Source organism: Puma concolor, chromosome A1 (genome assembly GCF_028749965.1).
Source record: "Puma concolor isolate L17-30 chromosome A1, mPumCon1.1.hap2, whole genome shotgun sequence".
Classification (NCBI taxonomy): domain Eukaryota; kingdom Metazoa; phylum Chordata; class Mammalia; order Carnivora; family Felidae; genus Puma; species Puma concolor.
In genome coordinates this window covers 48,933,955-48,956,992 of record NC_141667.1, presented here as the reverse complement: position 1 = coordinate 48,956,992, position 23,038 = coordinate 48,933,955, and the positions used below count along the sequence as shown (strand labels likewise).

At 39.6% G+C, this 23,038-nt stretch overlaps 1 protein-coding gene across 5 annotated transcripts in view; it reads right to left on the bottom strand.

The window, feature by feature from the left end:
• Positions 1 to 23,038, bottom strand: part of SGCD (sarcoglycan delta) — a 942,805-nt gene that overhangs the window by 208,626 nt on the left and 711,141 nt on the right. For all 5 annotated transcript variants that reach the window (XM_086701802.1, XM_086701859.1, XM_086701932.1 and 2 more), the window contains one exon: positions 7,084 to 7,185. In XM_086701802.1, coding sequence (XP_086557928.1) covers positions 7,084 to 7,185 — 102 coding nt within the window. The remainder of the gene's footprint in view (positions 1 to 7,083; positions 7,186 to 23,038) is intronic.

The following is a 23,038-nucleotide window of genomic DNA, read 5'->3' as shown; positions in this document are numbered from 1 at the left end:
AGAGTAGCTAGTGTCCCTTCCTTTGTCACTTCACGGGAAGTTATTTAAAAGCACCATCTAGTTACATCATTCTGCAAAGTAAGATGAGCAGTCTCTCCAAAGTAGGGATCTGCTACTTTTGTCCAAATTGATTCTTTGTCGTTAAAGGTTTCCTTAGTATTAGTTCATTCAACCTATCTACTAGTAGCACTTGACAAAACTTTGTAACTGTATTTACCAATTAAAAAGAAGCCTATCAAACACAACACTCAAAAAACAAATACTCCAGTAAAGAAACGAGCAAAAGATATGAGCATACACTTTTCCAAAGACATCCAGATGGCTAACAGACACATAAAAAGATGCTCAACATCACTCATTATCAGGGTAATACAAATCACAACCACAATGAGATATCACCTCACACCTGTTAGAATGGCTAAAATTAACAACTCAGGCAACAATAAATGTTGATGAGTGTGGGGCGAACACTTTTGCACTGTTGGTGGGAATGCAAACTGGTTTAGCCACTTTGGAGAACAGTATGGAGATTCCTCAAAAAATTAAAAATAGAACTACCTTATGACCCAGCAACTGCACTACTAGGTATTCATCCAACGGATACAAACATGCTGATTTGAAAGGGCACATGCTCCCCAATAGCCAGCACTATTAGCATATGGCAACACTACTGACAACAACCAAAGTACGGAAAGAGCCCAAATGTCCATTGAATTATGAATGGATAAAGCAGCTGTGGTATATATACACAATAGAATAGTACTTGGTTATCAAAAAGAATGGAATCTTGCCATTTGCAATTATGTGGATGGGATGGAACTAGAGTGTATTATCCTAAGCAACACCAGCAGGATGAGAAAGACAAATATATGATTTCATTCATGTGGGATTCGGGATACAAAACAGATGAACATAGGAGAAGGGAAGGAAAAACAAGATAAAAACAGAGAGGGAGGCAAACCATAAGAGATTCTTAAATAAAGAGAACTAAGGGTTGCTAGAGGGGAGGTAGGTGGGGGGGATGGGCTAAATGGGTGATGGGCATTAAGGAGGACACTTGTTGGGATGAGCACTGGGTGTTATATGTATGTGATGAATCAGTAGATTCTACTCCTGAAATCATTATTACACTATATGTTAACTAACATGGATTTAAATATAATTAAAAAGAAAAAAGTACCATCATGTTGAAATGGTCATTTAAACACAGAATTTTTTTTGGCATTATATCCCTTAACTTTACAAAATTCTGTGCTAATGCATTCAAGTAGTATTTCTAGAGACAGGCTGGTCTTTGGATGTCATGGTAGAATAGTTAATTTAGTGTGTGTCCTTTTCAATCTATTTTCTGAGTGGCACAATACTTACAGAAGCTATGCATCCATGTGGCTAATGCTAGCATGTCCTGGGACTTTCATTTAATTCCCAGATGCAAGTTTTTGTAGGGATGAACATTTTCTCATTAATTTATCTTCCAAAGTGATTGCTATCACACTAATCAATTTGTAGTGACTTTACAGGGTTGCAACCTTCAATAATGAAATTGGATACAGTATTGAACGTTGTGTGGATTGCTTAACCAATCCCAATTCCTTTCAGATCAATGAAACACAAAAGCAATACTTCCATTAGTTATCCTCACTTAGAGGGGTTGAGTAATCTTCTTCAACAGGGCACTGATCTCTTTTCAATGGGCAGAATAAATAAAGGCAGGTGTAATCTACAGGGAAATGATACTGCAGATACTTCTTCTGAAAAGACCCTCCCGGGGTGGCTGAAGCAATAGTCAGGTGCATCAGCAAAAAAACAATAAGCCGAAACTGCCAGAATGGAGAAAGGAAGGGAAGTTGCTACGTGTGAGGTTCATGTGAGTGCCCTGCAAGGTTACAACTCAGTAGGTATGGCAAAGTCTATTGGTTGCCTATCCAACAGGCCTTCCACACATTCCTTGCTACCAGAACCCCAGTTTTGTTCAGCGGGCAATTACCCCTGTGCTTGAAAGAAGGGGAGCCCTATAGATTAAGTCACCAGCTTCTGATATCGCTCTCCTGCCTTTTGGATCTAGCATATCTGCTTCTACTTTTTGTGAAAATCCAATGAGATACCAATTCTACCTTAGATGCCATGCTTAGTGTGTTATTCTCCAGTCCCTTCTCAGTGCTCTTATATCATCCAAAAGGGAAATACTCAAGGTCTGTGCCCTGAACCACTTCCACTATCTCTCCCCAGGCCAACCAAGACAAAGTAATTGCAGACAAGCAAACACACACACACACACACACACACACACACACACACACACACGCACACACACAATCTCCTTTAAGTTGAATATTAAATAAATGGTTGAAAGATCTTGATAAAGTGATGTGGACAATGTATTCTTAAAATTATTCAGATACACAAATTGTATGATTCCATTTAAGTAAAGTTCTAAGAAATGCAAAGTAATGTGCAGGACAGAAAGCATATTGGTAGTTGGTTGAGGGACTATGAAGGGGTAAGGGAGAAACTCTTAGGGGTGAAAGATATATTCATTATCTTCATTGTGGTGATGACTTCGTGTGTGTGTGTGTGTGTGTGTGTGTGTGTGTGTGTGTGTGTGTATGCAAAAACACTTCAATGTACACACTTTAAATAGGTGTAGTTTATTCTATATCAATTATGCTTCAAAAAAAAGCTCTTAAACTATTAAAAATTATTTAGATACAGAAAATTTACTGTTAATATATTATTTGGAAGAAAAAGGGTACAAAAGAATATGCAAAGTATGGTTTTATTTAAAAAATATACTTGTAGGAAATGCCTAAAAATGTACACTGAACTGATATTTAAAAAAAATTTTTTTTAACATTTATTCACTTTTTGAGAGACAGAGACAGAGCATGAGCAGGGGAGGGGAAGAGAGAGAGAGGGAGACACAGAATCCAAAGCAGGCCGCAGGCTCTGAGCAGTCAGCACAAAGCCCAACGCAGGGCTTGAACCAACAAACTGTGAGATCAATACCTGAGCCGAAGTCAGATGCTTAACAGACTGAGCCACCCAGGTGTGCCTAATCTGGTGTTTTTCAAAAAAAATGTTTATTCATTTATTTTTGAGAGAGACAGAAAGCACAAATGGGGGAGGGGCAGAGAGAGAGGGAGAGAGAGGGAGAGAGAGGGAATCTCAAGCAGGCTCTGCACATTCAGTGTGGAGCCAGATGGGGGCTCAAACCCACAAACCGTGACATCATGACCTGAACTGAAGTTGAGCACTTACCTGACTGAGTCACCCGGCTGCCCTGGTATGCAAAACTGTTAAGAGTGCTTCCTCTGCAAGACAGATTTAAGTGATACTTTATTTTGAATGATTTATTATTCAATTTTACAAATATCTACTGAGCATATACCATGTGCTGGAAATGGCAATAGGGTTAGGGAATATAGTGGGGAAAATCTGCACAATCTCCTGCTCTTCCTAATTTATATTCTTAAGCAAGAAAGAATGTCAAATGATGACAGTTACAAGGAGGGAAAAAAAAACAGGGTGATGTTTCACATATGCTGTTACACTAAATGAGGAAGGTCTTTCTAAAATGGCAACATGTGAACTGTGAACAGGATGACCAGAAGGAGCCCTCTATGAAAAACATCTAGGAGAGAATTTTCTAGGCCTTCATGAGGAGTCAGGAGTTTATTCCGGGTGCAATGGCAAGAGGATGGAGAATCCTTTGGGAAGAGGTGGAGATGAAACACCCACTTTGGCTACAATGTAGATGTGAGGCTAAGAGAGAAAGGTAGCAGAGAGAGATGGACATTGCAAGGGTGTAGGTGAAGGAGGATAGGATGATGGCCGCAACCTGCAGGTAGCGCGTGACGGAGAAGAATAGGTACGGGCACTGCTTCAGCAACAGCTCATGTGATTTACGGACAGATTTTGTTATATACGCATATCTGTAGGCCTTTCTTTTCTCCAGTGAGAAGATATTTATTCTGTTGTCAGAATAGCTAAAGAGCTCTGTTCACTATTTATGTTTTGAAAGGAGGATACTTTCTAAGGACAATGAAAGACAGTCAATTCTGACACTTTGGTTTCCTTAAGTGACGACAAGAAAGCATGGAATTTAGCTCACTGATTTTTCAATATTAAAATAAGACTTTTGAGGTTATCATTACTTTTTAAGCTTTCTGTCAAGTATATCTTTGAGTTGGTATCATATGGCCATTGATTTTCAGATACGCTGGCTAAAAATTTGCAAAAAAGTTCAATTCCTGCACGTGGGCCTAAGAGATGTACCTGTATCCCCTTTCAAGTCTTCTGAAACACGCTTTTCAATTCCTTTATATGACTCTAATTCTACACCAAGGAAACTTATGTCAGGATATTTTATGCAAAAAATCAATTATTCTACCCATGATCTTAAAATCTGCTCTCTTGGGGCGCCTGGGTGGTTCAGTTGGTTAAGCGTCTGACTTTGGCTCAGGTCATGATCTCACAGTTCATGAGTTGGAGCCCCACATCGGACTCTGTGCTGACAGATCAGGGACTGAAGCCTGCTTTGGATTCTGTGTCTCCCTCTCTCTTTGCCCCTTCCCGACTCACACTCTATCTCTCAAAAATATAAAATAAAATAAAATAAAATAAAATAAAATAAAATAAAATAAAATAAAATAAAAGTAAAGTAAAGTAAAAAGTAAAGTAAAATAAAATATTAAATAAAATATTAAATAAAATATTAAAAACATTTAAAAAAAAATCTGCTCTCTTGTACCATATGTTGCTTAGCCAGATCATTTATATATTTACAGAAATATCACTAATATAGAAGGCTTGGCAAGCTTTATCCTACAGGCTATTTTTTGGTGGCCCTCAAGGTAAGAACATTGTTTCATTTTCAAAGAGTTGTAAAGAAGAAAAATAAAAGAAGTCTAAGATATTTAAATATCTGGCCCTTTACAAATAAAGAGGTCATCACCAGTAGAAGGAAATTATAAGTCAAAACTAGTGACTTAAAAAGTTTAATCCAGAATAAGAAGATTGGTACACACACACACACACACACACACACACACACACACACACACTGAAATATTATGCAGCCATAAAAAGAATGAGATCATGCCATTTGTGACAACATAGATGGACTTAAGAGGGTATTCTGCTTAGTGAGCTAAGTCAGATGAGAAAGACAAATACCATATGATTTCACTCAGATGTGAAATCTGAAAAAAACAAATGATTAAACAAACTGACAAAAAACCAAATCATACCTATAAATACGGAGAACAACTCCGTTTGTCAGAAAGCTGGTGAGCCGGGATGGGCAAAATGAGTGAAAGGGATTAGAAGATACAGGCTTCCAGTTATGGAATGAGTAAGCCACAGGAATAAAAAATACAGCATAAACAATATAGTCAATGATATTAGAATAATGTTGTACAGTGTCAGATGGTAGATACACTTGTAGTGAACATAGAGTAATATATAAGCTTGTTGAATCACTTTTTTTAACCTGAAACTAATAGAACATTGTGCCAACAGTACTCAAAACAAGGTTAATACAGGTAAGATTAATCTAAAGTACAACTAGTAACTCAAAAGATGATTTAACCAACTTGCCAGGCTGGGAGAAATAAATACAGATCGAAGCAGTGTTTCTAAGAGTGATTTCTTAAATGCTGGAAATTCACTATTTCCATTCAGTTCAACATGGACTCATCACTCAGCCCTCCTTATTATAATCTTATCTCATGATTCCTTCTAGGATGTAATTTCTTCAAAGATGAGAGATACTATAAATATAGTACTCTGTACTTTAGTGCTAACTCAGTGTGCTACGAGTTCCAGTTAAATTTTATAATCACTGATTGGGTTGCTGAAGTGATTTTCTCTTTTTGATAATTTTAACATCATGACTCCCTCCGTTTTACTAGGGAGGGAGATTTACAAGGAAGTAAACTTACTGGCAATTCAGTAGTTGCATCCAGTTTAACAGAATTCAGTAGTTTAGACAGCATTCAGATAAAAGTACCCACTGCATAAAGTTGCTGAATTTCATTAATTATGCCCATTGATGCACGCCATGCAAATAACACTTTGGGGAGCTTTCACATTACTCTTTGTTTGCAGGTGGGCATGGACCAATCCCAGAAGAGCAAATGCACTAACAATCCTTTTCAGACAGCAAATTCCACCACCCCACCAAAAAGACGAACACAGAAACAAAGCCAAAGAAACAACCAACTGAGAAGAAAAAAACACTCAAAAGCAAAAATTAATTCTGATCGTATTGCTTAATAAAAGCAAACCAGAAATCACTTCTATCGTGACAAAAATAACAGATGAGAGAAAAAGCTTAAGTAGGAGACTCTGGTTAATAGGAACATTTTGGAATTCGATTTCCTGCACTGGAGTCCCTGGTCTACTACTTCGTAAGTGTGTGGCTTTGAACACAGTACCTCACTCAGGCTCAATTCTTTAATCTGTAAAATTGAGGCGACAATAATTGCCAACCCTATGGACAAATCTGTGGATTAAATTAGGTAATGGTAATGCCTGCAAAGCAGCAAAGTACATGGAACAGAGAGCATTAATACCAGATTAATACCAGACCAGAGTAATTAGTACCATTTCAGAGCATGGTTGCTGATTACCGAATTGATTCTAACCAACCTTGGCTACCTTGTCCAAATTCTTAATGAAAAACAAAATTCTAGTTCTTTACTTCTGTGTTTCTAAAGATAGTATCTAAAGCACTTGGCAATTAAAAAATGATAGCAATACTTTTGGGATTGGTATAGTACCTAGAGCACATCCACATATATTTTCTTGGCTTATTTCCAGCAGAATCTAGAAAAGTTCATTACCAGAGGTTATTACCCTCTTTTTGGCAGGAATAGAGAAAGGCTCGGAGAGGTCATCATCATCGTTTACGGTACCACAGCAAGTGCTTATGCTTGAGACTTCAGATATGAGCATATCTCACTACCTATATTACCATTCCTTCCCATAATCCTCTATACTCTGCTGATGGCTGATGATAAATTTCCCCAGATCTAGAGTCAAGAAAAACAACGATTCCTTTTTCCTGCAGCAGAAACTTACTGGTCGGGACTGGATTTCTTTGGCGTAGAGAGGTTGCAAGAATTCGGAGTCTCCTTCTAGTTTTAGACCTTTGTCTGTGATTCTCAAGTTCCCCATTCCATCCTGAAATAGAAGCACAGAGATAACACAGAAAATGCAATTAGCCAATATCTCGAAAAAACCTCAGGCTTTCAAAAACGGAAACAAAGTTATTGCCCCCCCTTTTTTTGAGAGGGTGAAATGAGAGGAGGTCCAATAAAACACTAGGAAGTATTGTTCAATGCAATTATGCATATTACCCTCTTTGCTCACTTATTCTGAGAAAATTCTATTCCAAGCAATCTGTAATGCCCCCTAGTCATTTACTAGCACAGATGAAGGAAGCCCTTTTGCTAGGAAGTGCAGAAAGAAGGGAGCCAGGAGGTGAGTGGGATAGAAGAAAAAGATAATTCCCCAGGTTAAAGAAAAAGTGCCAGTTTCCAAAACTTTATGCAGAAATTGTTAACTGGTAGCCTCATGGTTGAATCCAGTTTTTGGACACGGTATGTTTTTGTCACAAAATATTTAAGAAGTCAAATTAGTTACCAACATTTTTACCAATATTTTATTATGGAGATATTAAAATGTATACAAAAATAGAAAGTGTAAATAGCACACACCTGTGTACCTGTCATTTGTCTTCAACAATGATCCATTTATGGCTATCATTATTACTTTACCCACCACACTCATCTCATTTGGTTAAATATAACCATCACTACCACCATCACAACAAAAAATAAATAAGATCATTAATATCATTTAATGCTCAGTGTCAATGTTCAAATTTCATTCATTTAAATTTTTTCTCCTTACATTTGCTTATTTGGATCAAGTTCCCTGCTGTAATTAGTTGGTACATGAAATACTAGGTCATCTCCTGAAAGTCTCCTAAGTCAGTCAGTTTCTCTCTCACATCCATACACATATACATACTTTATTCGATAAAGAAAACATATCATTTTTGTGATAGCATTGCCCAGAGTTTACATTTTGTTGAGCATTCCATAATTTCACACAATGTGTTCTTCTGTCTCCTGTATTACCTATAAATTGGTAGTTAGATCAAGAGGCTTGAAAACTCAGTTTTATAGGAAGAACACATTCTAAGAAATGGAATATATTAGTATTCTATTGCTACTATCACAAATAACCATGAACTCAGTGGCTTAAAACAACACAAATTCATTATCTTACAGTTTTGTACATGTCTGATTCAGGACTCAAAGGGCAAAAATCAAGGTGCCAGCAGGTCTGTTGCACCCCTTCCTGGAGGTTTTAAGGGAGAATCCAGTTCTTGACTTTTTCTAGGTTCTTGAGGCTGCCCACACTCCTGGGCTCATGGCCTCTTTCATCTTCAAAGTTCACATTGACTGGATGACTCTGACAATGAATCTTCCAACTCCCTCTTCCACTTTTAAAGATCCTTGCAATTTCACTGAGCACACCTAGATAATTCAGGACAATCTCTTCATTTTAAAGTCATCTGATTAGCAACCATAATTCTATCCATAATGTTAATTCTCTTTTGCCATGCAATGTGACATATTCAGGGGTTTTGAGATGGGGACAATGACATCTTTGAACTGGAGGGTATTTTTCTAATACATGCTCTGTCGGGAGACATACAATGTCTTCCATGGTGATATCATCAGCCACTGGTGATCTTTGCCCAGAGGATCTATTACTTCACTAGAGATTTCAAATTGGTGATAAACTAATTCTATTATTTCTTAATTTATTAGTTGGGGTATTCTATCAGGAAAAAGTGCATTTCATCAATTGTTACCCTAAATTATGGTTTACAAAAACCTGAAAGTTGCTTGATTTTTCCTCCTTTATTTATTGATCCTCAAAATATTGGTCACCTAGTATCCTCCAAAGATAACCAATGAGTGCTTTTTTCTTTTCTAAGAATCATTATGGACATTTTTTACTTGTGTCATTCCAGTGTAGTTTTTATTGCTATTGAAGTTCTAACTGTGCTACCCTTGCTCAGCAGGAACCTCTTCAAGTTGGTGTCTAGGTCATTTTAATATGACCCAGTAGTCTTTTATGGACCTTATGATTCTGGTATGACAAAATTATCTAGAGTTATTTCACAGAACATCCTGTCCCAGGCCTGGAACCAGTCATTTCTACTAAGAACACCTGTGGCAGCTTTTTGTAGTAAGTAGTAATTAGAAACCACAAACTGAGAGCTTCAGGTGCTCATTGCTACTGGGTTGATCCTTGTTTCTGTGGACAGAGCTGGAGAATAAGTTCTGAATGTTGTTGTTTTTTTAATAGAATAAACTACGAATTCTCATTAAACTTCAATTCAAATTCAGGACTTGAATGTTTCCATTGAATCTCATAGATCTGACAATGTTATTACCTTTCTTTCAAACCAAAAATCTGTGTTCTCAGTAACAAGAAAATGATTACTCATTTGATTTAACCCACAATATACAGTCACTACTATTCTAACATTATGATTAAGCAGAGCAATTGAAAATTTGTCTTAAAACAACTCTACAGCACATCCTACTAGGAAGGTACGGTCAAATGACTGGATTTCAAAACCACTTGAAACAATTCCATTATGTATAGTTAGGTTATGCCACCAACCTGCTGTCTGGTAAGGTTTAATCATTTCATTCCCCACCACCTTTCAATTTTTCATGAATGTTTTAAGGTTCAATTTTGTATTATAGTTCTGTGAACTGTTAGGTGGGACCAAAGTCAAATCTACAAAACAAGATGTATTCAAAGAAGTCTAGCTTCTTTCCTTGTCCTTCCACCATGTTTCCTTTTTTCCAAATAAGTGTGGGTGTGTATCTGTATCACTCAGTGTTCTCCAGGGAAACAGAACAAACACACACACACACACACACACACACACACACACACACACACACACACTCATTTTAAAGAGCTGGCTTTAGCAATTGTGGAGGCTGACAAGTTTCAATATCTGCAGTTAGCAAGCCAGAGACCCATTTTAATAAAACAATATACACGTACATATATAAAAACACATACACACACACACACATACTTTTTAAAAATTTATTCCTACATTTTCCCAAACACATGTGAAAACTGAAAGATTTAAATAAAAATTCCAGGTTTTCAGCTTCCTGTGAAGCTGGAAGCCTTGGGAAACCTGAGCCTGCCTTCTCTCATAGTCACCACTGGCTGGAAGTGAGTAGCTGACCTAGGCTATGCTAGGGACCATATACTCTTCAGTTTGCCAGTTCACACCCAGCCTATTTCACTAAGTTACATTTTCTCAGATTCCTCAAGTTCCTCTTGAGTCTACCATTTCTTCTCTCTGGCACTGCCACATGGTCTGTCCATCAATATATTCAGGACAGACACCACATTGGGGGGTATTGAATGACCATGTGGGAAATGGGCACTTTTCCCCATCCCTCCTTCATAACGGCACTTCAGCCTGTGGATGAGAACAGATTTTTCAGGTCAATATTGTCCTTTCATGGATAGCATGCCATCTGTATATTTCTATTTTTGGTACTTGCGGGGACAGCTCTGCCAAAAGGGTCCCAGACTGGGCATTCAAACCCAGAGTGAGAAGCAATGGGCTGAGGGTATGTTCATATCACACTAGCAGCAGGTAGAATCCACAACCAAAGAAAAAAAAAAGAAAAAGTTAACACCCACCCAATCCCCACCCCCCAAAGTATATGTCAATTATCTTGTTTTGGTTTATACTTGATGATTTTTGTTAGTTGGAGAAACAGACCTTTTCATAGAAACACATACTAAACCTGACATCTATAAACCAACTAAACTGGTTTGTTTGTGTGATGTGTGTTAGATAAGAACGGCTAAACATTCTTATATAGAAAATTATATTTGGGGTAATTAGCAAGCCTATTTAGATAAAATCTATCTCCCTCCCCTCTTATTAAAGTGTATAGATCTGCCATTCTTAATATTTAGTGGTAACTTACTATGTGCTTATTACTATACTCTGTGTTTTCCATGCTTTATTTCATTTTTATGAATTTCTACTGAAAACCACCATGTTTCTTCATGTATTTAATCATAAGGAAATAAAACTATAAATGCAAAATTATTTGGCTATTTATTGAGTTGGTCATCACCTTTCCAGTTATGAGAAAAAAAATTAAAACTTAAAAACTACCCAAAAGCTTCACTGTTAATGAAGAGCCTGATGCAGGGCTCAAACTCATGAACCTGGGTTGAAATGAATAGTTGGTCGCTCAACCAACTAAGCCACCCAGGCGCTGCTGCATAATCCATTATTAATGAAATAATAACTCAATAAAGAAATATATGTGCATTTTTACCATTTTTATATAACTATATATAAATATTCATACAGATACACACATACAATCATATGTGCACACAGGACAAATTCTCGAAGAAATTTCATAGGGGAAAAATTCTAGAGAGAAATATACTTAAATGTTAATAATGAAAATCTTTACATGCCTAAGATATGAGTGTTTTATTTTCTTCTTTTTGCTTGTCTGTAGTGTGTCATTTTCTATAAATAGCAATTGTAATGAGAAAACCTGTTATAAAATAGTTAAGTTCTCATTGATTTATTTACAAAATAGTACGTTGCTTTAAAAAGTAACATGTGTCAATAATCCATGTCATATACTAAGTGCTATACACATCATCTCATGCCATCTTCTTAATGATCCTATGATATAGTCTTTATTTTCCTTATTTTACAGGTGAAAAAATATACTGATCCGTAACTTGCTCATAATTGCACAGCTAGTTAATTACAGGATCAGGAATTTGAACCCAAGTCTTTCCAGTTCAGACTATATGCTCTTATTCATTATTCTAACCTCATCTAATGTTTGCAAAAGTAATATATGTAAGTATCTGCTGGATTGCATTCTGCCATTTTGATTTTCACTTACTTGGTGAGAGCGCTCGGTGATGGTACAGAGGGCCCTCTCCAACTGCAAGAATAATGCCATCTGTTCTTATGGTCAAACACCTCTATTCTCTCTTTCCGGGGTCCAGAATTTCTATATTATAACCCAACTATTTTCCATGCCAAGGAGCATAAGCAAAATGAATCATCTGCTATTTCTGGAAAGACTGCTGTGTACATAATCGTGTGCTGCAAACCATGGGGAGTCAGAAAAAAAGAAGGCCTCTCTTTATCCTTCCTCAGAGACAGTTTATAATACAGGTGGCACACAGCCAGAGTGAAGGAGAAGCGAGATGACCAACATCTGAGAAATGCTCATGTCATCCAACAGGCAATGGATTCCTTTGCAACAGTAATTTGACATTTACTTCAATATCTCTTTTGGTAGGAAACTTAACATAAACTTGCCAGATCTCTACCATTTCATTCAGTTATCAGTTCTTCCTATTCTTGTGAGTCATCACTTCATTTTTCCAGTCTTCATCCCAATCCCTAGGTCTGCCTAAAGTATTAGTGGGAAAGGTCTACAAGTAGTATAATTTTTTGTTATTGGCACCTATATTCTAAATATAATACAAATTAGAGTGTCCAATTACATATGTTCCCACATTAGAATCTTCTTTATGGCTTTGGAACAATTAGACTGGATTGATACACATCAAAACAACTTGAGAATAGCCTTATTTAAAACATTTCACCTTTAACTGCAGACATAAGAAGCTATCAGTATTATTAAGATAGGAGCTTTAGGTCAGTTTTAAAGCAAAATTTCCCTCCCAGTAAGATCCAAAGAGGCATTTAGATGGAAGATTCACAGTCATTTCAAAAGTAATTAGGAGGAAACAGAGCTTTATGTCCCCCTGTTCAAATGGTAAAACTTCAATATTCTTAAAGGCAAGAATAAAAATTCTAGCAGCCAGAAAGCTGGGCTCCACAGGGCCAGATCTGTCCAGTTAGTGGTCCTAAAGTCTATAAAGCATGCTCAAAACAAAAGTGGGGGGTCAGGATCCCACTGTCATCCCAGTTGGGGCAGGGCCTCTCCTGTCCTATATATTGCAGTACACCACTGTCTACCCACATGCCTGGCACACAGGGCTTTTCACACGTACATGAGGAAATCTCAGTATTCTCTCAAATTTAGAATGGCCTGCGTGTAAGGTCTTTTGAGGGAAAGAGGGGTTAGGGGTGGGGATGGGAGCAGAGGTGGGTACAATCCAGAGACTCTCCCTTTGGGCTGGTCCAAGAATGATGACATTTGTTCTTTTTTATGCGGTCGAGACTGGTTGGTTGTTTCAAATGGACGGTTTTCTACAAAATGAGTACAGAATAAATAAAGACATTTCCGAGGGGCAGGACAATGGACTGAAATATTAATTTGTTTCTTTCTTCCCAGCTCTCACGCTGACCCCTGGCCACTTTCACTGCCATTTCAAATAGGTTCCTAGGCTTTGTAATTATGAGGCTTAGAGATTTTGAGAGCAAAGGAGCATAGGCAGCCTGAAAGCAGTGGGGTTTCTTATCTTTTGTGAAAGGTAACTCTCACTGAATGGACTATGTTAGGAAGGGAGGTGAGAAAGAGAGGTTTTCCAAAGCGGGGGGTGGGTGGGTGGACCAGAGATTTGTCAAGGCCATGAATTCTAGAGGCCACTGTCTTCCAGGGTCCCCAGGAGGGGATACGACCTTAGAAGGAAGTGGCTGTGGGGATCCAGCTTCCCCGAAGTCTCCTTTCCACAGCAATGGCAGAGAGGTCCCCTTCTCAGACTTAAAAGGACCACATGCTTGGGACCACGGTTCTCTCAGTCACTGCCAATGAAAGACAGTCACCGGTGTCCCCAGATGCCTTCCCACTGGTGCTGGCAAAACACTGCGGTGTCCTCAAATTCCTGAGATGTGAAACGCTCTGCTGCCTTTTGTTGGGGGGGGGGGGGGAGGGCTGGGAATTAGTATTACGTTGATTTAAAGATCTTGCTATTTCTTGCTCTTCTGATTTTCCTTCTGCATTAGCATCAAACAAGTTTTTAATTCCTTCAGCGTATTTCCAAGCTGGAAGTACTGTCAAGTTCTATTTTAGGAATCAAGTTGCAAGCCTATCTCCTGCTGAGCAATTTTAATGGCAGGCATTACTTGGTTTTGTTGAAGGGTGAACCATTTTTATCTATACACAAGTTGCTTCAGAATGTAAGCTCTATGAGGGGCGGGAGTTTTGTTCACTGTAGTCTCAATTCTTTTTTTTTATGTTTCTTTATTTTTGAAAGAGAGAGAGAGAAAGTGCAAGTATGAGGGGCACAGAGAGAGGGAGACAGGGAATCCCAAGCTGGCTCCTGCTGTCAGCACAGAGCCTGACATGGGACTCCATCTCAATTAAGAACCATGAGATCATGACCTGAGCCAAAAATCAAGAGTCGGATAATCAACCGACTGAGCCACCCAGGTACCCCTATAGTCTCAATTCTTAAAATAATGCTTGGCTCAGCAAATATTTGTTTGATGACAGAATTTCTTCCTTCTAAAGGGTGCATTTTGAAGAGCACTGTGGGGATTACAAAATGTTAAAACCTAGGCTTATCTCTTGAGCAGAGTCCAATAGATCAGAACATGCATTCTCAACAAAGGTGATAGTGTCCCCAGTGGGTGAAATTTGGTGACTGGAGGGAGTTAAGAAAAATCTTAGTTTTTTTATGTATAAAGCACATATCATGACTAGGTATAGAGTACATATACAGTATATGTGTAGTATTAAAAATTCATGAGTGGGGGGACAATTAGGGAAAAATATATCTTAAAATGTTCTGGGGGAGAGGAGGCAATAAAAAAAAGATTGATAAATATTGAATCAGGGTGTCAGAGATATGGAGACTGCTCTAATTTTTTCCCCTTTAATCTATCTATAAATGGTCACTTCTGCCATTCACGTATTGAACCATCTTCTTTGGAGTTCCTCAGCCTGTAAAATGTGACAGAACAGAGCAGCACAGGTAAGGAGAAACTCCTTAATGTAATATTTAACACCGTCTTTATCTGGCACCTGCACACTTCTCCAGCCACGTCTCCTGCCAGTCTCCCTTCTCTCTGGCACAAAATACGCTAGCAATTTCTCCCAACTCTTCCCCTTTTCAAGTCTTTGCATATGTCCTTCCTTGGGCAGTAATGCTCTTTCTAACCCTTCTGGCCCTCTCCCCCGTCCTTTGGTTCTTGTTAGATGTCTTTTCCTGGTCTGGGGTCCCTGTCTGAGGTCTCCTCATATCCTGTGCGCATCTCCATTAGAGCATTTATCGCATGGCACTACAGGGATCCATTTCCATCTATGTCCTGCCTTGCCAGACTTCAATGTTCTTTGAGATGAGAAATACTGTGCCACTCGCTATTCAATCCCCATGGCCCAGCACACACTATCTAAATACGTGACTGTGAGAGCAAAAGAGAAATAGGTTAGCCCAGGGATGGTTCAGAAAGCATGAATACAAACAAATATAAAACCGCTACAGTTTCCATATGCATTAGACAAAGCACCCTATTGACATTATCTCCATTAATCCTTACTGGCAGGAGGCATGGTTCACCCATTGCACAGTTGAGGGAACTGTTGCTCAGACATACTGACACACCCTAACTCGAAAACAAAAGTCCTTCATCGCCACACTCCATGTGGCACTGCTAAGCTCTTAGTGGGTGCCCAGCCCTGTGCTAGAAGCCAAGTGAGGAGGCATGTAGATAGAGTCTCTCCCTTCTAGGAGCTTCTAGGCTAAAGGAAAAACACATGAGTGATGTACATGATGGCAAGGATGTAGATGCACAGGAACTCTCACATACCACTAACAGGAACACAACATGGGGCAAAACTTTGGAAAAAGTGACTGTTAAAAAGTTAAAGCTGGAATTACCATATGACCCAGAAATTCCACTCTTAGCTACTTGCCAAAGATAAGTAAAAATGTATGTTCGCACAAAGACCCTCATGCAAACGTTCGCTGGAGTAAGATTCACAATAACCAAAAGGTGGAAACAACTCTAATATCTATTAAGTGATGAAGAGATATAAAAAATATTCTCTAGCTGTGCAATGGGATACATTTCAGCAATAAAAAAGATTAAATGCTGGTATGTGCTGCAACACGGATGGACCTCAAAAACATGCTAAGTTTTTGGCCTCAGACACAAGAGACCATGTATTGTATGACTGTGTTCATATACGATATCCAGTGAAGTAAACTGATGCAGAAAGTAGATGAGTGGTCGTCTGGGATTGGCAGTAAAGTGTTACCAGAAATAGGCTAGATGAATTTATTGGGGTCACATAAATTCTCCAAAATCAGATTGTAGTGACAGATGCATAACTGAGTAAATTTATTAAAAGTCATTGAAACATTCAGTGTAAGCTTTGAGGCGCCTGGGTTGCTCAGTCAGTTAAGCATCTGACTTCAGCTCAGGTCATGATCTCATGGTTAATGGGTTCGAGCCCCACATCGGGCTCTGTGATGAAAGCTCACAGCCTGGAGCCTGCTTCAGATTCTGTGTCTCCCTCTCTCTCTGCTTCTCCCCTGCTCATGCTCTGTCTGTCTCTCTCTCTCTCAAAAACAAATAAACATTAAATTTTTTTAAGTCATTGAAACATATATTTAAAAGAGGGAATCTTATAGTACGAAATTTAACAAGTTTTTTTTTTTTTTTTTTTTTTAAGGAGTAACAGACATCTAATAATGTTCCAGAAAAGAGGAATCCAGTTTCAGAGACACAGTATTATGTGCTCTGGAAGTCCCAAAATCAGCAAAGAGAACCGGTTTAGAGATGCGTGCCAGGGGAAGGACATAGGAGGTTAGAGAGAGTGCCAGTAAGAGACAACCCTATTATGTGCCTATACCTGGTATGGAGTTACTAAAGGAACAGGGTGGCAAGTGTCGGTCATCAAGGACCAAGGTGAGGGTGGGAGGAGTAGCAAGAAGGAAGACAGAGCTGAATTAGACATAGGACATGTGTCTGTAGTCAAGGCAATCACACTGTGAGCTAGGCTATGGTGGTAATTGGTGGTCTTCTTTTCCAGGGAGCATTAAAAATATCAGTGCTTGATGAGTAACACAACAGCAAGAGAGAGGCCCAGATGACCGTTCAGTGTCTAGGTCAGAGCTTCTGATCCTTTGTTTGAAATGCTACAGAATCTCAAATGCATCCGTATTCCTTTTCTTTTACCACTGATGTCAATTTATCTTGTAGTTTTTCTTTCTTTTCCTTACTACTGCAAAGTTACCACAAAGCTAAAAGTTCATAGATTGGTTAGAACAGTGTGTGTGTGTGTGTGTGTGTGTGTGTGTGTGTGTGTGTGTGAGAGAGAGAGAGAGAGAGAGAGAGAGAGAGAGAGAGAGAAAGAGAGAGAAAGAGAGAGAGAGAAAGAGAAGTATAGAGGGGCAGAGAGGAGAGAGAGGGAGAAAGAAAAGAATGAGAATGAGGAGCAGGAGGAGGAGGGAAGAAAGAAGAGGAGACAGAGACAAAGTGGGGGTATAAGACACACATAGCTGCCAAATTGCTTTGGTGCCTCAGTGGGTCAGAAATTGTGATTCCTCACTTATGTTTTCTAACATTTCATAAAGTTGCTTTTAATGATTTATAGATCCAAGGCCATGATATCTGAAGCATTCTATATTTCCTGGTTGACAGTAGTAATGTATGGATGGACATTCTTTGCTGTATACTTTCCTGGGGATGAGTTAATCAGCCAAAGAGGAGGGTTTTACACACACACACACACACACACACACACACACACACACACCCTATCTAACTATCTATCTATCTATGAGCCTAATTCTCTTTATTTTCAAATTGCTTTATACCTACTTGTCCTTCAGGGCATACCTATTAGTTTCTTTAGGAAATCTTCCCTGATTCTCTTAAATCCTTTAGAAGCAACCTTTCTTCAGTAACTGGAACACACAGACACAGACAGATAGATACACAGAGCATTTCAGTAGGGCTAAGAATACGAGTTCTGCAATCAGAATCACAGGTTAAGTGTTAGTCCTTCCACTTAACTTTCTATATCTCACTCTTCCTTATATAAATACTTCGATAACCAAGGTAATTATATCTTCTAAACTGAGGATTAAATCAAACAATCCATGTGCATCAGTCAGAAGAGGTTAGGTTGTACCATGATAAAAACAACAAAATGCTCAGTGGCTTCAAACAACAAAGATTCATTTCTTACCCAAGTTATGGGTCCACGGAAGCATAACAGCAGAGTCAGCCAGGGATATCAGAGGATAGAGCAGCCATGATTTTGAAAATTGTGCTGCTCTCTGACTTTGGATACATGCAGGGTTATATCTCCCCACCCGTGTATGGTGCTTTGGCCCTGAGATTTGTTGTAGCTTGTGAAATGTGAGCGTAAGTCAATTCAGAGCAGATGCTGTAACAGCCAGGGCATGCCTGACCATGCTTTGCTCTTTCTTCTCTTTATTCATTCTCTCTCTCTCTCTCTCTCTCTCTCTCTCTGTCTCTCTCTCTCGACTGAAAGCTTCTAGCAGGCAACGGCAGTATTTTAGCTGTATTTTTATCCCCAATCACCTGTCAGAACCCTTACGCTGAGTAGATAGACAGTAAATTTTGACTGACCGGATGAAAAGTCCTCTGTCAACCATAAAGAACCATGAGTATGGCTCGCAAATGAAGTCAGGCCTGGCTGAAAAGTCAACAAGCCCAAGGTACCATCTATCCAGACCAGTACTGTGCTGGGTGGCCACCCAAGCAAACAGATCACCATGGGGATTGAGGTATACCTCTAGATATCAAAGATTATCGTGCAGGACTGTTTGCAAGGAAATGTAAGTACATCTCATGGAATCATAAGAGTATAGCACTTGGGTGCTGGCCTTGACCCTTCTGCTAGGTCTTAATGCAAACTTGGACAAGCCTGGCCAGTCTGAGCCTATTTTGTCCTACTTCATCGTGGGTAGTTGGACAGCATAAACATTAAAGTCTCTTCCACTTAAAAAAGTCCTGTATTATGAGGCCCAGGAAATGGGATGCTCCCTGGACGAAAACAAATCACAGCTGTCATTGGGAACTGGTGCCCACAAATCCGAGGAGCTGCAATTAGGGCGTCTTATGTGACTTGAAGTTTGCCAAGGAAATTCTTGCAAAAACTCTCACAAATTACTCCAGATACACACCCAGATTTGGGGAGGATTTAGGCACGAACACCACTGCCAGCACGTTGTTCTGAAACAGAAACTTGTAAGCAACCTTTAAAAAGAGACCTCAGTGGAGAACTTATCGATTGTTTGAAGGGAAGAAAATGAGAGATGGATAATAAAGTACAAGTTGCTACATCCCCTGTCCCAGGTGAAATATGTGAGCTTATGAATCCTGAGCTATTGTTGATAAAGGAGGGGACTCATTTATCTTAAGCAGACACAGAAAGGAAAATAAGTGAAGTATGATTAGGCCTATGCCAAGTGTTCAGATTAAATTCCCGCCGTGGCAATCCTTGCTGCGCAGGGAGCGCTCCCCACCAGTAAAGCCCGATTAAGACGTTGGCCTGAGTGATATTAAAAGTGCACGCTGTGAAAATCCCTCCCAAAATAGATTCTTTCACCGGGGTATACATCCCGAGGGAGCTACCTGTCCTGCCTGCTCTCTGTTTCATTAGGAAAAGTTGTCAGTTGTACACGACGGTGTCTTTTATGAGACTTCAAGTTACAGCTTCAAAGGACCCAGGGCCTTTTTGATACTTGTGAGAAAGGTTTTGAGGACAAGTTCAGAAAAAAAGAAGGCTAGTCCTTGTACCCCCGGCACTGGAGCTGTCTTACCTATTAATTTGGCCCTTCTGTTCAAGTTTTGATGTCCAAATTGGCCTCCGAAAGGATGGTATCACATGCACTCTCCGTCTTTCAGATGTGTCACCAATTTCCACAATTACTTTTAGCCTTAAACTAACAAGCAAAAGTAGTCTTCCAGAGGTGATGTCTGTTGCCGCTTCCCTGGTGTGTACCCCTAAGGCTAATATTCTTCCCACATTTCATGCATGTATTCTCAAAAGAGTATAGCAACTGAACACAGCACCCTTGGAAAATTGAAGCCTTGGAAAATCCTGTCTGCTCAGAGAATAAAGGAATGCATTTGTCTCTTATTACTGGAGCATTAGCCAGTCAGAGCCATGAAATTCTGTAAAGAAGGAGGCAGTGCAAGAGGGTAGAGGGTGAGGAGGGAGGGTGGGTGCACTTTTGACAGGGGGGTGAAGAAGTTGCCTCTGAACAGAAACCCAAATGAAGCTAGGGAGTCAGCCATGGGAAGATCCAAGGAGAGGGGGATGGGTGTGGCCCATCTGAGGAACACAAAGAAGTCCAATGTGACTGCAGTGGTGTCGCATTTACCTCTACATAAGATAGAGGACAGTACGAGATGAATTCAGACAGGTGGGAAGCGACCAGATCAACAGAACATCTTGGAGAAGATGCTTTTCAAAAGTCTGATCTTTGTTGCATACCCATTTTATGTCAATGGGATGCATTAAGGAAGGGAATAATGGGAAGTGATTTACATTCTAATTTAGATAAATTCCAATAAAACTTTCATGAAAGTACTGAACCCAACATTGATAAATTCACTACCTCAGAATTAATTCCAAAAATAATTTTCTAATAAAGAACTTGCTGATAGCAGATTCTGTGATTTTGTTCAACTTAAATAATGTTTTGGAACACACTCTCTGCTTCCTTTGCCTGTGACCAAATTCAGAATGCACAATGAACGTGACGATGTGTTTGGGAATCATAAAGACCTGTTCTGGGGTTCAGATCCCACCACTTACTAGTCATCAGATGTTCCTTGAGACTTTAATGTCTGTAAAACAGGGACCATTTTTGAGGAGTGTGTGTGTGTGTGTGTGTGTGTGTGTGTGTGTGTGTGTGCGCGCGCGCGCGCGCATTTGATCTTCTCAGCACCATGCCTGGTGCACTGTAAATACTCAGCAGAGCCCTCCGCTGAACCCTCCACTAGTCCAGCCCGTGGCTCCTACCTCCTCCTCCTTCCTTCCTTTTCTGACTACCTTCTCTTATCCACACCAGTCAGTCACACTCTGCCACACACAGTTTAGCACATAGTTGATTTGATATGCTCTGGGAGGCCTGTGTAAGAGGAAGCAGAAAGAGGGTCAATGATGGAGTTGCTGATGTCAAGCAGATGGAGCACGCAGGAGGTAAGGGGCAGGATGAAGAAGCAAAAAAAGTTTGCCACTGAAGTTGTCTTAGAGTTTGTAGCAGAAAGTGAAGGGATTGGCATTCACCCAGTGTCTTACAGCTAGCAATGTGGGAGGAAAGAAAAGGAGCAGGGGTGTTCTAGGGTTTGCCAGAATTGAGACTGCCTCCCAGTATGGACAAGAGAGTACCTGAATGATTTTAACTATAAGTAATCAAGTCATCAAATAATAAGAGACTGAAATCGGTTAAAGGGTTTCCATTTACCTCTTATTCCCTTTTAATTACCATGCTAGATACTACCCTCATGCCTCCATCTACTTCTTAGAAGGGAATCTTTAAACTCTGAACACCTTCAGAGACCAAGAACTAGGGTATTCTCTGGGCAAGAAGGGAAGATGGCAGAGAAGATTAAAAATCCATAGCAAACTGAATCACAACTATTCTTTAAATCTTATTTAGGAAAGTAGTTGTGACAGTTCGTTTTATATGTCAATTTGACTGGGCTGTGGGGTGACCAGATAGTCAAACATGACTCTGGGTGTGTCTGTGAGAGTGTTTCTGGATGCAATTAACATTGGAATTGGTAGACCAAGTAAAGCAGATTGTGGTCCCTACTGTGGACAGCCCTCATCCAATCAGGTGAAGGCCTGAGTAGAACAAAAAGGCTCACCCTCTCTCAAGGAAGAGGGATTTTTTTTTCAGATTCCAACTGGAATGTTGCCTCTTCCTAGGTCTCCAGGCTGCTGGCCTTTAGACTGGAATTGAAACATCATCTCTCCTGATTCTCAAGTCTTAGGACTGAGACTGGAACTAACTACATCATTGGCTTTCCTGGGTCTCCAGCTTGCTAACTGTAGACAATGGGCCTGGTCTGTCTCCATTATTGTGTGAGCCAATTCCTTATAATAAATCTCAGTATCCATACACACATACATGCACATGTGGACACATCCTACTGCTTCTTTCTCTGGAGAACACTGGCGAACATGGTAGTAGGTAAGTCTATCCCTAAATTCAGATTATTAAAGTGTAATAAGAAACAAAGTGAGCATGACTTTGAATTAAAAGAAACCTTTGGAAAGAATTCACCCATGTTCGAAAATCTTTGCCTGTACCACTCACCTTTGAAAGCTGTTGGGAACAAGAGTCACCAGTGCCCCTTCTGCTTCCTGTGACAGGGAAACACCATTATGTGAGAGATTCAGTTCTCAAGCACCACGTTACAAAGTTAGAACTTTTCCTCTCATAGTTCCCAGAATTGGAAGCCAGGCTTAACGTGACAATGTGGGTTAAGTGAGAATGAGCTATGCCACAACTACAAAGAGCTTACAGTAATCGTGACCTTGATGGCAATGGGGCTACCACACATACGGAGAAATTAACTCCTTAATACAATAAACTTGTTGGGCATCGTTTGGTCAGAGTTTACACTTACTACGGCCGACTAGAAGTTGGAAGGTGCTTCTGTGTGTTGGGTGTGGAATCCACGTGCTTATACAAGGGTCTTGACGGATTTGCCTTTTATTTATTAATGGCTCTCTACATACTTTGGTTAAAGGGAAGACATAGTAAGAATCACTTTTTCATGCATTGTCTACAACACAAGTATGTCAGAGAGGTTAGCAAGAAACCTCGCTCTCTTGTGCTCAAAACACAGCAGAAAGGAAGAGATGTAAAAGATGAACAGGAATGACACGGAATCCCTCGGTTCGCACTTAAAAGGTACAATGGAGGAGATCTCAAGTTAACTGGAAAACATTCATCTAAGGTGCACTTCTGTTTTTCAGGAACGTCAGATACATGCAACATGGTAATA